At 47.3% G+C, this 14,522-nt stretch overlaps 5 protein-coding genes across 5 annotated transcripts; 2 read left to right on the forward strand and 3 right to left on the reverse strand.

Annotated features, from left to right (window-relative positions):
- Positions 1-100: 100 nt before the first annotated feature.
- On the reverse strand, positions 101-2,743 carry HMPREF1120_08754 (uncharacterized protein). Its single transcript, XM_009163023.1, has 2 exons — positions 1,968-2,743; positions 101-1,840 (listed from the first exon to the last, which is right to left on the reverse strand). The coding sequence occupies exon 2, from the start codon at positions 1,483-1,485 to the stop codon at positions 457-459; it is 1,029 nt and encodes a 342-aa protein (XP_009161271.1). The 5' UTR covers positions 1,486-1,840; positions 1,968-2,743; the 3' UTR covers positions 101-456.
- Positions 2,744-2,908: 165 nt separating this feature from the next.
- HMPREF1120_08755 (chromosome transmission fidelity protein 8) lies at positions 2,909-4,567 on the forward strand. The gene has a single exon (XM_009163024.1). The coding sequence runs from the start codon at positions 2,988-2,990 to the stop codon at positions 3,507-3,509; it is 522 nt and encodes a 173-aa protein (XP_009161272.1). The 5' UTR covers positions 2,909-2,987; the 3' UTR covers positions 3,510-4,567.
- Positions 4,568-4,942: 375 nt separating this feature from the next.
- HMPREF1120_08756 (NADH dehydrogenase) lies at positions 4,943-5,635 on the forward strand (the record flags this gene model as incomplete). The annotated part of the gene is made up of 3 exons (XM_009163025.1): positions 4,943-5,111; positions 5,285-5,341; positions 5,433-5,635. The coding sequence occupies 3 exons, from the start codon at positions 4,943-4,945 to the stop codon at positions 5,633-5,635; spliced, it is 429 nt and encodes a 142-aa protein (XP_009161273.1).
- A 102-nt stretch (positions 5,636-5,737) lies between these two features.
- HMPREF1120_08757 (S-(hydroxymethyl)glutathione synthase) lies at positions 5,738-7,129 on the reverse strand. Its single transcript, XM_009163026.1, has one exon. The coding sequence runs from the start codon at positions 6,779-6,781 to the stop codon at positions 6,209-6,211; it is 573 nt and encodes a 190-aa protein (XP_009161274.1). The 5' UTR covers positions 6,782-7,129; the 3' UTR covers positions 5,738-6,208.
- Positions 7,130-7,363: 234 nt separating this feature from the next.
- On the reverse strand, positions 7,364-11,473 carry HMPREF1120_08758 (uncharacterized protein). Its single transcript, XM_009163027.1, has one exon. It carries the CDS (start codon positions 11,434-11,436, stop codon positions 9,826-9,828), a length of 1,611 nt encoding a protein of 536 aa, XP_009161275.1. The 5' UTR covers positions 11,437-11,473; the 3' UTR covers positions 7,364-9,825.
- Positions 11,474-14,522: the final 3,049 nt, after the last annotated feature.

A 14,522-nucleotide genomic window follows, 5' to 3' on the forward strand; every position in this document is an offset into this window, starting at 1 on the left:
GCAGTGGGTCACCAGCGTGGAAAGCTCAATCGACCGAAACACGCGCCTTGTTTATAACATCGTGGCGGTGAGATTGATACGCAGCACACAACCAAAGAAACCAGGGAATGGCAAGCACTGAACCGATTATTATGTGGTGCTCATGCTTTTCCTCAAAGCTTAACCTGCTGCACACTTTCATCATTGCTTGCATGTGGCTGCATCTGCCTTAGCTCTCCCTTTCACGCTCCGCCGCAGCCCCAATCCATTTCTTGCAGAAATCAAATCGCCGTTTCCTGGTGCATTTCCTGGTGCTGGCCAGCTCGTAGTAATGGCTGGACCTGGTAAGCCTGACAGAAGCATTCGCTAATCGCAGCGGAGCGTGGAGTGAGATCTTGATACACAGACATTGCCGGCAGGGTCCTCGAAAGTCCTTCTTACCCATCCACATCGGACTCCTTGGACCGGTCACCACTTTCACCACCAGACCGGATAGTTCTCCCACGCCAGATCCTGGAAGTTGCCGTCATACCAGCCCGAAGTGTTCATATCTGCATACCCAGTGTAGCCGAATGCCGGGGCGGCAACTTGCTCTGAGTAGTTGGCCGCAACTTGAACTGCAAGCTCTTCCTCCATTGCATGCTGCTCCTGTTGCCATTCTGGAACATAGGGTGGCTTCCACTCGCCCAGCTCCTCCATCAGCTCTGATCCCAGATAGAAGTTCCCTTGAGCCTCAAACTCTGGATCGTTGTCCATTTCAGCGTTGTTGGAATGAATTTCGTCCGGTCGCGGTCCGTTGCAGAAGATCGGTCCTGTCTGATCTAAAGGGAGCTGTCTCTTGTATGGCAGGTCTTGAAATGGCACCGATGACTTTGGCTCTGCCGGAACACGTGGAGGGGGAAGAAATCGGCCGCATTTGGTTCTTGCAAGCACGCATTCTCTACTGTCACCATTCCATTGCATCTCTCCAACAGTGGGCCAAGGTGCAGGCTCACCCTTGTACTCGGCGGACCAGATGGTAGGGAGACCGAGAACGGGACTAAGACCATTTGTGAAGACCTTGCCATCCTTGCCAAAGACTGGTTTGAGCTTTCTCTGATGTTTCGGGATCTTTTCTTGCGCAAGGATCTGTGCTTTGAGCAAGTCGCAGTTCTTTTGTTTCTCTGCCTCGGCCATGGCAAGCATCTCTTTCTTGTGGGTAATCCACTCGCCAACGTTCTGAGGAAAGATCTCCGACGGTGCGTGACCTGGTTTCGCCTTGGCTCTGAACTGCTCAGGAGCGAAATGTCTGACTCGTTGCTTGACGCGTTCGAACTCCTCTTTTTCTTTTACGGCTTTGCTCTTCCAGGTGATTGAGGACGTATGAGACGGAACTGGAACTGGCTGCAGGCTCTTCTCGAAGAATGGATGGTTGCCTGCTTCGCCGCTGTTGATGCTAGCATGCTCGTCCAAGCTGACGTTTGAGATCTGGCCGAGCGATTCGCGTTTGATCTTCTTTGGAGGCATTCTTGTGTGTCACTGCGACCTCGGATGTTGACCGAAAGGTAGGTAAGTGCAGCTTCCTGCACGGTACTTGGCGTTTGTTTTGTTGATGTTGTTCCTGTCGGTGGCCGCCCCGGACCTATGCACCTGCAGAGCATATAAGGGGTCTGGTCAAAATGGCGAGCAGAACAATAAGTACTTTTCGTTCTTGCAGGAGAGAATGATCTATTGTTTTCTCGGTCAGGGTATTCGAATTTTGAGAAGAGCGAAAATAGTTTTGGTGGTGGTGGTTGTGCTGGTTGTTGTCATTGTCGCCGGGGCAGACAGAGAAGATATACTGCAGCCTCTTCCCCGTCACTTAATGGACTGCTTGACAACACTGCTTGAGGTCAGCTTCACAAAGTTGGTTGCTAGATCAACACTACGTTAGCTACCCAACTCTGCGTGGGTGGTATTCTTCTTTGAATGAATAGTCATCCAGCCTTGTGTTATTCTGTCAGCCTCACCTTTTATTCCGACCAACTCGTCACCCGCATTGTCAACGAAGTCCTCTTTCTTTTGGGTTAAAAGTCTCTCTGGTCTGCAGGTCTAAGAGACAATATGTACTCGAGGCCGGCCGTCACCATTTTACTGTTACTGAGTTACAACCATTGAAGCTCCGGTTCACCACTTTCACCCGAGTTGTCCGACAGTTAGCTAATACAAGGCTGCAAACCCTCTCGGCCTTCACAGCAACTCAGAATAATCGGCTCATCCCCGGGGCGGTGCAACCTCGGCCTGAATCAGTGCAGTCTTCTTGAGGCTTCATCTGACACCATTCTGGTATTGTCCGGCTGCACTTCAATTGCCGGTTTACCAGTCATCCTCCAGGGTCGGTCGCTCTCGATCATTAAAATCAGGTGAAGTGCTTTCAAATCACTCTTGAGGACGTCTTTAGAGACTTGTTTGACATGCATTTATCGTGCTGGATTTCGCACCACTTGCAGTGATGTTGTCGTCACGCAAAAGTCAGGCAAGTCCTGGTGTTGGATTTCGGAGAGCCGACAGCTCGTCCGATGTGGCTCGGGGTGACATGGCAGAACCGAATGCACTGTGAGGCAAGTAGGGTCACTGTGCGCAAAGTTCTGTCCACTGTCCGCAAGGCTTTACAGCAGGTTCAGCCTCGTCTGGGACCCAACGACAGCAGCACTGCCTGCAGGACTATTTGGTTAACGTCTATCCTCGCGGTTCCGACTAGAGCATATCTAAACCGATTGGCATCCACTCAGTACGACCACGTCAGTATAGACACATCTGATGTTCTTCTTCCTCCGACACCACATCGTCGTCGTTCAAAATCGTATCACGTGATACGCTCCTTCCCCCTTAATACGGTGGAGCATTGCTATACCACATTTTAAACTCCTCCAAACGCGTCTGCTCAACGCGCTTTTTCTCAATCCGCCTCATGACAAGCATGGCATGGCTCGGAAGCAGAACAACACATAAGCTACTAGTAAGCTAGGTACCTGTACCTAATCCGCAAGATGCCAGCTGTGCAGCTATTCGCAACATCAGCATCCCAAAGCAATACAGACTCGACAACCCCAAACCCGCTTCCGCCGATTCTCCATACCCCATCTGGCCTCGCCATAGTTGAGATTCAAGGCACGATCTATGGCCCCTTTCAACAATCATTGGAGGAACAACGCGAAAGCTATGAGTCTAATATCAACAATGTCAATGTCACCAAGACAACATCGATTGGCCGACTTGAATTCCCACTTTACAATCCACAAGATGACCCAGGGAACGGCGACGGCAAATGGATGAAAAAGGTCTACCTTTACGTCGGCAAGCATCAGCGACTCACTGGCGAAATCAAGAAATTGGCGAAACCGCTTGCTGTGATTAAGAAAGCAACAAGCGAAGATGGACTTGTCAACGACGATGTGAATTCTTCTTCTTCTCCCCGGCGATCACTGTCATCTGCCGAGGACTTGGAGATTGTCGATATCGTCAAGTACAAGTTGCTCTTTAGTGCGAGACCGGAACCTGTGGGAGAATGAAACAGCTGCATGGGTTGTGACATGACGCAACGACAGGTTGACTTGGTCAAGAGACTATGGATTGCACTGCAAGCTCAAGCCACATCCGCCAGAGGTGCTGGACCAGGAGACTCCATAGTGCCTCACCATCCTCCTGAATCCAATCCGCCGTACAGGCCAGACAAAGCACAGAAGTTGAATCACCCAGGATTTTGCCGAGGGATGGTGGCGATTCAGCAGACTCTGTTCTTGAGATCAAGGGGCACGGCAACTAAAGCTAATCAAGCGACCGCTAAGCGACCGCTTTGCCAATAGCGTGCGATATCATGCTCGAATGAAGAGCCATTACTGACTCTGGTTCTCGTGTAGATGCGGTCAATCATTTCCGTTGACAGCCAGGCTTGCTGAGTGCAGATGCGGTGGAAGATGAGCCGGAGGCCAGATCAACGGTTCTGATACCTTTGGCCCGTCTTTTTGGTACGACTCCTTGTCAAAGAGGGTGTCTCGAGGGATGCATCCGAGTACGCAAGAACCGATTGCGCAACGCTGGAGAGGGTCGCTGCTCAGTCGCGGGACTCGAACACCTGGGGGCACAACAAGGAAAGCGAAGCGGCGTTTGGAAGGGTCTTTTGCCCCCAGGAGATGGGCGATCCAGCTCACCATACTCGTTCCCGGTCGGCCACATCGGCGGAGACCGAACGGCCCAATGCATGAATTTAGGCTGAGACTCGTGATACCTGTATTTTGCGATGGCGCGCAGAGACCTCAGAGTTGGGGGTGCCGCAGGTTGGGGGTCTTGGAGCTCTATGGTGTTAGAGATGGCTTGCTGACGGGACTACTATACAGCTACATGTATTGGTCACAGCTTGACCTCATTGGCGGACGTGAGGTAGTACAGTAGAGCTAGATCGGGTACAGAGTGAACCCCCTTTTGGCCCATCCTGACCTGACATCTCTGATCAAGGACTCAATGCTCTCACCGGGTTGAAGTCAATGATGTGAAACTTTAACACCGCCTTCCAGGCCATTATGACGAACGACAGGTCGAGCCTTTGATACCCGTTGACTTTGAATCAATGGCACAGTAGTATGACCAAAATATGGAGTTGTCCACAGCCAATGAAACTGATGATGTCGTTGGGTTGGAGTTGCGACTAGTCCCGGTCTAGGCCCGAAGAGGAACGCAGGCTTGGCAATATTGAAGCTGGCGATTGAGCTCGACGACATTAGCAAGACACTCGAGTAACTGCGTCTGTTCAAGCTGTACCGTTCCCGCAGTCCAACAACTCAAGTTGATACCTTGTCCGACTCAGGCCGCGCACTCGGCGGTCCTGGAATATTATCGGCTACCGTGAGCCAGCCTTGTCTGCCGCCCAGCTCCTGTGTTCTAGTCCACCTCAACCAAGGGCACCACAGTCCCTCCTCAGTCCGAACCCTCCGTACACACCGCAAACATGCCCACTCCAGAGTCCGAAGCGTTTCTCGCGAAGAAGCCGAAGGTGCCTCCGACGTTCCAAGGGGTGGACTTTTCAGACAACCAGGCTGTCACGGACGCCAGAGATGCTATTGTTCGAGAACAATGGGTTCAGCAGATGATGCAAAGATTAGTAGGCGAGGAGATGGGTACGTTTGGATTTCATGTGGCTTTTACATGCTTTGGAATTGTGCGACGTCGGTCTGGCTAGCTGGCCAGTCTCCGGAGTTGCTTGAGCAGACCGGTAGCAGCCCGCACCACGCCTACATTGTGCATCCGCGGAGTATGTCTGGTCAATGTATGACTAACTCGTTCGCTTCAGGGAAATGCTACAAGCGAGAAGGAGTTAATCACTTGGAGAAATGCGGAAAGTACAGAGGTACAGTTCAGCCCTCGCACGAGCACTTTTGCGATGCCCATTGTGTTTCAGACCGGTGCAGTACGGCTGACATTGTCATTTGCCGACTCAGAACGATACCTGCAACTTTTAAAAGGAAACAAAGAGAAAGGTTACAGAGGACGACAACAAAACTACGTTCCTGGTGTCGACGGACCGGCCGGCGGACCCGAAATCCAAACAACTTACCCGACCGCACAACAAGCCAAGGGCGCAAAGGGTTCGGATTACAGGCCAGGAAACACCACCGGCAACGGTGGAGATGTGTTATATTGATGCGAAACAATATGGGACAATCCGCGTTTCTTGGAATGGCACAAAAACAATTGTACATACTACCCCGGAGCGAATGCCGGTTACAAGCAAATGCGGAATTTTTTGGGCTATGAGACTTGCAGAATGCCTTTCTGTTTTTCGTCCATGTTTCCTCGAAATTCTTCTTCATGAATGGTTTACGGGAGAGTTACTATGCTTCCGCCGCCGCTTTCTGACTCCAGCCAGCACACCGAAGTCTGCAACCTCGGCGTTGGGCTGGTTTCTGAAATTGAACGTCTCGCTTTTATATACTTTCGGCAGTCCTGGCGGTAGATGGGCTCTCGCAGTCGAGGTTGCTACATCAACTACTAACTGGTTCAACAGTTCCGAACACAATCTAAGCGGGGCTGTTTCTGAACGGCGAAAAGCGATATGGTTGATTGTCTCAGGCTTTTTTTGTGGAATAATTTGCACCTGATAACTTAGCGACAGCAACTGACGGATGCCGGCGCAGCACAACACAGCTCATTCCGCAGCAGCCACCTTCAGGGACACCACTTGCTTACTCCCGAACTGGAACTGCGCCTTTCTCCTTCACAGCTTGCCCCTGACTCCCGCCTTTTCCGCAGCATAGGTCGCAAGAGCGTCCATCAACGGCGGACTCAGTGCATCATACGGCTCCAGCCCGAGCTTCCTCAACCTGTCCCGCACCTCGCCCATCTTGGCAGGATCAAAGCCTTGCTCAATGAGGGACGAGACGAAAGCCGCGAACTGCGGTTCCTGCCAACCCTTGTCGTCGGACAACTCGACATGAACGAAATCCAAACCCTTGAAGGCATGGTCCTTCTCGATCCGGCCGTACATATGCGCACCACATTCCTTGCATGCATGGCGGAGGATCGTGGCGTCCTTATTCACGATCTGGAGCTTGTCCTCGTTGGCAGTGACCTTGAGGTTCGAGACCGGAACCACCCCAACAATGGAAAACAGGGCACCTTTCGGCTTGTAACATTGACTGCAACCGCAAGCGTGATTGTGGAGGACATTTCCCGTAATGTCAACCTCGACGCGGTTGCTGCCGCAGTTGCAGCGAAGCTTGCCGCCGGGGAAGTCCTCGCGGCCTTTGGTGATGCCGTTGTCGATCAATGGGTGAAGAGAGAACGACATGGTGACAGGTGGATGTGGCTAACTTTTGCGAGGAGTTTATGTGGTTGTTTGGAACGTTATACTGATGTGAGCTGACAGTGAAGTGATGATCCGAACCCAGGTCAAAAGAGGAGAATCTTTAGGGCATGGGGCCGGCTTTATATATATGCATCTAAACTCTCGCATCTACTACATACTCACTGATCATCACTAGCAGGCTGGATTCGCAATTCAGGGACCGACTCCGCAAAGGCACACCTCTTGTTGGAACCCCTTGTGACCGATCATCCGTCAATTCGTCGATTCGTTCTCCCTCTGAAGAATGTTGATATCAATGAGGGGTAGGTACAAAGTCGACCCCTAATAAGGTAGTACAGCCCTGGTAAGGGGAGGAGGGGGAACCGGAACATGGAATATTGAAGACGCGATACGATTATCCGGAAATCAGGCACAACCACGACAACGTTTACCCGGTCTAAATTACTGTAGGACATCCACCCCCGCTGGTAATCCGCATCCACTCCTCCTGTACTACTGATATATGGCTTCGGCAGATGCCAGAGTGTAGGCGGTGACGACTGGGTTTTCACCAGAGTTTTTGCTGACAAAATGTACATATTAGATATCCCGCTGCAGTCCCTATGTTCCCCGAACGTAAATAACAGGCTCCCAATGTAGTTCTACAGCTCGGAATTGGACTAGCATTTCGCGTTGAAGTGGCAGCTGGAGATAGTACCCTACAAAAACGGAAATGGAGATGGGGTGCCACCTAGTCGGTGGTAGAATTATTGTGCAGAATTTGTATACGCGGTGCAGTGCGGGAAGAACTCTACCACCGACTAGGTGGGTGCATGTGTACTTAACTCCGCCGGCCGCGTCTTGCGTGATATGGACCTCCCTTGTCGCAACTCACGAGCACTGTTTTGAGTTCCCTTTTCCCCAAGGATAGAGCACAGCATCACATCGGAGAGGGTGCATACAATTGTTCATAGGTGCAGTGGTGCCTGACCGCCATTTGTAGGGTTATTTCACATACGGAAACACCCAGCGATTCCAGCGATCCACACCCGGGGCCCGGCGAGAATTGACTCAATCACGCCAGATCAGGTAATTGACCACGACGACAACGGGAAGCATTGTGTGAACCCCGAATCCGATCTGGTTGGTGACCGCGAGGGGTAAGCGCTGGCGTCGACGGCACCGCACATTATTACTGTAATCAGGTACTGTACACTTCTGTACGTAGGAAAGGGGGTATGATATATTATAATAGTAGAGTAGAGTATTACTTCTCGTTGCAGGAGTCATGTGTTCATCACGTTGCAGACAGACTCGTCTGGAACGGCAGTAGACCAATGGTGACTATGACCGGTAATGACTGCGTCGACTGGTCTGCACTGATAGAGCGAGACGGACAGCCTGTTCTTATGCTCGTGCTCGTGCTCGTGCTTGTAGTCGGGTTCAGGACAGAGATAGTGAAGAAAGAAATCGTTGTCGTTATCTTGGTAGCAGCTGCGGGTATGGGCGTGGTTTCACCAGGAGAATCGGCAGTAGAGATGGCCGTGACCGGTGGGAAAGTTCGGATACCAGGTGGTAGAGAGGTCGACATTGCGGCTGACTCGGGTTGAGAACCGGTATCAGAAAGTGCAGATCCAGATCCAGATTCAGATCCATACATTAGCTGACTCGTTGTGGCTGTTGATGCAGCCATTGTCATTGTTGTAGTCAGCGTCAGGGTACCAACGTCCGCTGAGGGAGTGGTTGCTGTAGCCAGACTTGAAGCAGTGGTGATTACCCCAACAGTAACGGTTGAAATAGGCGCCAGAGGTCCACTTGCGTCCACTGTCGAGACTGGGCCCAAGCAGCTCACACATAGACCAGTAGTCGTACCTGCCGACGTTGCTGATACTGCACTCTCATTGGGATCAGTGGAAGAAGCTGGCGTCGGGATCGTGCTGCTCGTGTTGTTGGCGATATTGGGCTGGTAAGGGACGAATCTTTCGACGAAACGATGAGATTCCTCGTGTCTCTTGTGGGAGATGTTGATGATGGTTGAGATAGATTGCTGTGCATCTCGCATAGTAGTCTTCGGTAGTACTACCGCCACCACCATCGGAAGTCCCTGGCTCAAAGGTGTTATTGTCGACAAGAGTATTGATATGGTTGCGCCCACCTGATGTAGGGGCTTCATCATAGGAGCGGCTGGACAATAGTTGGGGTTGGGCGATAGTGACAATAAGGAGCTAGCTTAAAAAGTAGCTCGACGCTTGATTCAGCCTTTTGAGATACATCCGACCAGCGGTTTGCGCACATAGAAAGGAATGAGACAAACATGGAAAGCGCAGCTGAAGTGCGTAGGGCAAAATACATCACATCGAACAGTAGTATGCCGACATTGAGGGGGACGTGAATGCTTATCAACGTCGCGCATTGCCAACCTACCAGGTCCTATCAAACCAGCATCGCACAGGCTCAGGCGTCAGAATGCGGCCCGGACTGAACTTCGGTGTGTTGTGCGCTTACGTTGTGCTCAGTATCGGTATAAAGGGGCGAACTCAGGCACGCCAGGTAAGGCCGAACATGGATGACAGAACACCTGCCACCGACCGCGACGGGGGAAAACGCGGTGTCCTGTTTCGACACGCGCCGCGGATCCCAGCCTCAGCCTGCGCGTTGCACCGGGCAGCTAGGGGCGAAGATCACATTGGATCATCGGACGTGGCTGACCAGAGCGCATCACATATCCGGACTCGGCCATCCTGTAACAAGATGCACGTACGTTGTGAGTAATGGTGATGGTGGACCAACCACGCAAATATGAAACGGCCCTGAAACGGGTGCGCAAGGGGCTAAGGAGGCCTCGGGAGAAGTCGATGCGGCGAGTCAGTCGTGAAGTTAGCATCAATGCTCGCGAGTCATGCACCCAATACTCGCCACGCAGCCACCGTACAGTGTAGCTTCAGAGGCCCTTGACGCCCCCTGGTTGTCGGGAAAGCTGGGCATATATCTTTGGATTGCTTCCCGTGGAGCAAACGAGGATTTACTTCCCACAAGGGAGTCTTTCATCAGTAGTACGTCGTCGTCACATTTCCGCCATAGTCGCCGTGTGTGCCCGGGAAAGCGCCCACCGGCTGCTTCGGACTCCCATCCTCATCCTCGGAACTACCACCATCGGCCATATCATAATGTTCGGGTGGTGCACGCATGGCCGCCAGCTCATCCTCTTCTAGAACAGTTGGTTTCCATTTTTCATCAATCGGCATGTTCATCCCGCTGGGCAAGGTCGCCAGCAATGGCTTCCATTCGGGGACGAGTTGTATGTTCATCGTGTCGTTTTCCTTGTTCATCTTCTGGTCCAGATACTCGACAATGCGTGCTTCTTCTAGTTTACCGCCATCCATGCCCCAGCTTGCACTGCCTTTTTCGATCTTTTTGTCTTCTCTCCTCTCCGTCCACGAGGCTTTCAACTTGCCCAGCCCGGAAGACTTGGCGGCACCATCTTTGCCCACTTCAAGCCCGAGACCATTCCTCGCCGCCCTTAGCCACGCAATAGCCTTGCCCGTCGACCCGGCCATGTCTTCATCCAGAGCCTGGAATCGGCAAGCTTTGGCGCGAGAAGCTCTTCGAATCCCTTCGCAGTACTCCAGCAGGTCTTTGGAGACCTTGTAGCTGTCAGACTTGAGTGCCACCGTGGCAAGCGAAGCATGTTCCGCCGCTCCGATGCAAAGCCTGGTCAGCACCTGGGCGCGAACTTTGGGTATCGTAGGTGGCCGAATCATCCAGTCTCTGTCATCCTTGTTGCGGGACTGGATCAGCAAGGCGGGATATGGGTCATCCTTCAGAACACATAGGAGATTGAATTCTGCGTGTGTCAGATGCTGGAGGGCTGATTGAACTTCCAAAGAAACATCGACAGCACTTGGTGGGAAGTGAAGCGGCCCATCTGTTGAAGACTTCGCTCTGAGGAGGAGATAGGAGTGGAGAGAATGGGCCACTTTGAGATATTTGGTTGCAGCTTGAATCGCCGCAGTCCGCTGCTCTGTCGTTGGACTGGTCGAAGCATATAATCCCAGCAATGACTGTCTGGCGAGTAAATTCTGCACTAGGGCGAGCGTGTGATGGACGAAGAAGATCTCGTAGTCGATTCCTTGTCCCTTGATTCTCTCATTCTCCCGGCCTGGGATGCCGCCTGCGCCTAGAGTCGGACGCCATGCGAATTGAGGCTCTCTGATCAACGTGGCATCGACATCTTCACCAGAAACGGGCTTTCCGCAGAGGGCAAGATCTAGGGTCAAAAGATATCGTAAGTAATCCTGGATTGCAGTGACGACCGCTGGCAGGTTCGTCGCCTGATCGGATGGCGAGAGCCTTTTGTGGCTCTTCAACGCCGCCCGAAGAACTGAGCGTCGAGAAGAAGCCGTAGACGGCAACGAGGGGTGAGTAGTCGAGCTCAGGCTGTCGGTAAAGGAGGCGCGCGATGTGGTGGACAGCACAAACGGGAACGGCATTTGTGTATCGGCACCGCCGCGCTGAGGATGTCCCTTTACAACAGGAGATGATCGGGATAGCGATGTATTGGGTATGTTGATGTATATACAATAAGGCAAATCCAATGGTTGCTGTCGTGGAGTGAGAGTGGCAACCAAGTTGGCGGAAGAAAGACGAGTGAATATCATCCTGCTCGGAGCTCACGTGCGACTCACTCCAACCGTGTGTGACATAATGGGCACCCTCAGATACCAAGCATTATAAAGACGTCGAGGACCGTCTTTCGGTCTCGACTAGCGTCGTACGCTATCGTACAATCCCTAGAAAGTATATAGTCTAATGAGGCCCTAGGCTCCGTTAAAATAGAATAAGTTCTTCGTAAAATTATATTTAGTAGCGGCGACGAGATAGTTCTTTACCTTAAACTAGAGTTCGTAAGGACTTCTATACTCTCTTAAAAAGAAGAGAAGCGTAGTCGATCGCCGAAGAGATCGATACTCTTCTATACGAAATCGATTAAAGATAAACGAAGTCGTCTTAATATCTAGCGAAACTAACCGATAAGGAAAATTTCTAGCTCGAAGTCTATCTTCTACGCTCGATAAATCTCTTCTAATTTCGTAGCGAAAACTTTCGAGAGTCGTACTCTTTAAACGACGAGAGACGATAAAAATTTCTTATTAAGAAAGATAAATTATAGTAGTAAGTAGTAACTTTCTCTTCTAAAAATTTTAGTCTCGCTACTCTTAGATATCTTTAGCTATAAACGATAGCTAATAACGTATATAAGATATAGTAGCGATAGCTATCTTAACGTTCTTAATTACGTTCTATCGATCTAGATATTATAAATAACGATATTATCGAAAGGCTTAATATATCGAGAGAGAAAGAAATATTATTATTAAAACGAACTTTTTATTAGAATCTTATCTAAACTATACTAGTAAAGACTAGATAGTTATCTAGTTCTATCTAGATCTACTTATACTATTATAAACGATAGAAAATAATAAATTAATAGAAGAAAGGCGTATAATAAGATCTCTCGAGAGATTAAAGTACTATTTAGCTAGGAATAGTCTTAAATATCGAGAGCTAGTTATAAAGCGCTCTCGCTAGACGAGATAGAAGCTTCTATAAAGAATATATTCTTCTCGAGATTACTTATCTTTCTTCTATTATATATTATCTTCTATTTATTTCTTACTCGTATTTCGTAAATTATACTCGAAAGCTCTTTTATACTAAATATTATATAAATATTCTCTTAACTCTAGTAATAGTAGTATTAGAAATCGATATCTCTATAAAAGGAGTTAATCTATAGAAGATATATAGATTTCTAGAAGAGAATCGTCTAGAAAATCTCGAAAGAACTATAGCGACTCTCGCTAACTATCTATAATACTATAAAACTCTCGAAATCTTCGCTTTAATATTTACGAACAGTCTATCGAGAATTACCCTTTTATTTATAAATTAAATAAATATATCTAAACTCTTATTTAGTTAATAGTATTTATTATTAGATTTATTCTAAGATATTAACGAAATAGAGCTCGAAAAGTCTCTAAAATATAAGAGTTATCGAAATAACGACGCGATATAAATCTAGCTAATTTATATCGAAAGATAGTTAAACGCGAAAAAAGTCGTTAATAAACGTCCTTTAACGAACTATAAACGTATTATTCTAGTAACTTTCTATTTTAAAGATAATATCTTAGTATAGTAGAATTTTATATATTAAGATATAAAATATAGTCTTAGAACCGATCTATTTATAATAAACTAAGAGATATAGAAGAAAGTATTCTAGACGGCGTTCGATAACGTTAGGACGTAGAAGTAATATCGAGACGAGTTCGACTCTTTTAAGTAAATAAAAATAATATAAGAATTTTAATAGAAGATTAAAATCTTTAGACTATATTTCGATTCTTATTCTAGCGATATCGAGTATCTATTTATTTTTAAACGAGAGTTTAGAACGACTATTCGAAATCGAATAGAACTTCTTCTAGATACTATACTTTTCTAAAACTATAGAGACTATACTCTTTTCGCGAATAAAAGCGAATAAAAGATATAAGCTAATACGTATCGAATAGTCTCTTTTCGAGATCGCTTAAGAAGATTTTTCTCGAGAAAGTCTTCTTACTTCTCTTAAGTCGCTTAACTAGATTAAAAAGACGCTAATAGTAATATTAAGATAGTCTTTAACGACCTTTAACTAGAATTCTTCTCGACTATCTAGACTAAAACTCCGTATAGTTATAGTAACGAACGAGAATTCTCGAGTAGCTTTTATTAGAAATATTAAGATAACGGTCTCTACTTCGGTTATAAAGAAGCTAGTTATTAAAAGAGAGATTATTCTAACTCGAAGAAGTCTATAAAATAAGATTATTAAGAAAAAGAAAAGAGTCGCTAGATAGTAGAATATCTAGCGACGATAAAGAAGTTATAGACTCTTTAAAGACTATCGATACGAGCCTATTAGATTCTAATCTCTTTTTCGATAATCTAATAGACGTTACTATTAATATAACTAAAGTCTTCGACTATAACTTAGACTATATCTAAAGATATAATATTACTAGTAGATCGCTAGAGTAGTATAATAACTCTTATCTCGTTACGGTTCTTCTTAATACTAGCTCTAATATCTTCTATATCTTAAGAAGAGTTACTAAATAGCTAGATAAGAACTATAAAATTATCTAGAGTATACCTCTTTAAGTACGTCTTACTAATAGCGAGACGACTCTCTCTAATTAGACTATTATAACGAGCCTAATCGTTAATAACTTTCGAGCTCGAATAATACTTCGTATTCTAGATTAGAATATATACGATATTATTCTTAGACTCGACTAGCTAAAGAAATATAACGCTTCTTAAGATTTTAGCTACTTATATATAATAGTATATAACGATACTAGAAAATTAACTTCGATACTTCTTCGACTCTTTTAAACTATTAATTACGAAGATATTAAAGAAGCTAGATTAAATCTACTTAGCTTTCGAAAGACTTAGAAGACAATTTCTAAACTATTTATATTCGACTAGACTTTTATTTTATATCTTATACGAGAATAGAGTCCTAGCGATAAAGTAATCTCTTTAATATCTAGAACTAAGAATAGGCGTTTTAGGCGTATTCTCGAAAGATTTAAAATAGTATTTCGAGAAGAACTATCTACTAAGTTTCTAACGAAGCAGAATATTAAGTACGAAATTAATATAGATAATATTAAGTTTATTA

The sequence above is a fragment of the Exophiala dermatitidis genome (genome assembly GCF_000230625.1).
Source record: "Exophiala dermatitidis NIH/UT8656 unplaced genomic scaffold supercont1.7, whole genome shotgun sequence".
Taxonomy (NCBI): domain Eukaryota; kingdom Fungi; phylum Ascomycota; class Eurotiomycetes; order Chaetothyriales; family Herpotrichiellaceae; genus Exophiala; species Exophiala dermatitidis.

Coding starts and splice junctions, on each gene's coding strand:
- HMPREF1120_08754 (XM_009163023.1), bottom strand. CDS start 1,485: ATGCCTCCAAAGAAGATCAAACGCGAATCGCTCGGCCAGATCTCAAAC.
- HMPREF1120_08755 (XM_009163024.1), top strand. CDS start 2,988: ATGCCAGCTGTGCAGCTATTCGCAACATCAGCATCCCAAAGCAATACA.
- HMPREF1120_08757 (XM_009163026.1), bottom strand. CDS start 6,781: ATGTCGTTCTCTCTTCACCCATTGATCGACAACGGCATCACCAAAGGC.
- HMPREF1120_08758 (XM_009163027.1), bottom strand. CDS start 11,436: ATGATATTCACTCGTCTTTCTTCCGCCAACTTGGTTGCCACTCTCACT.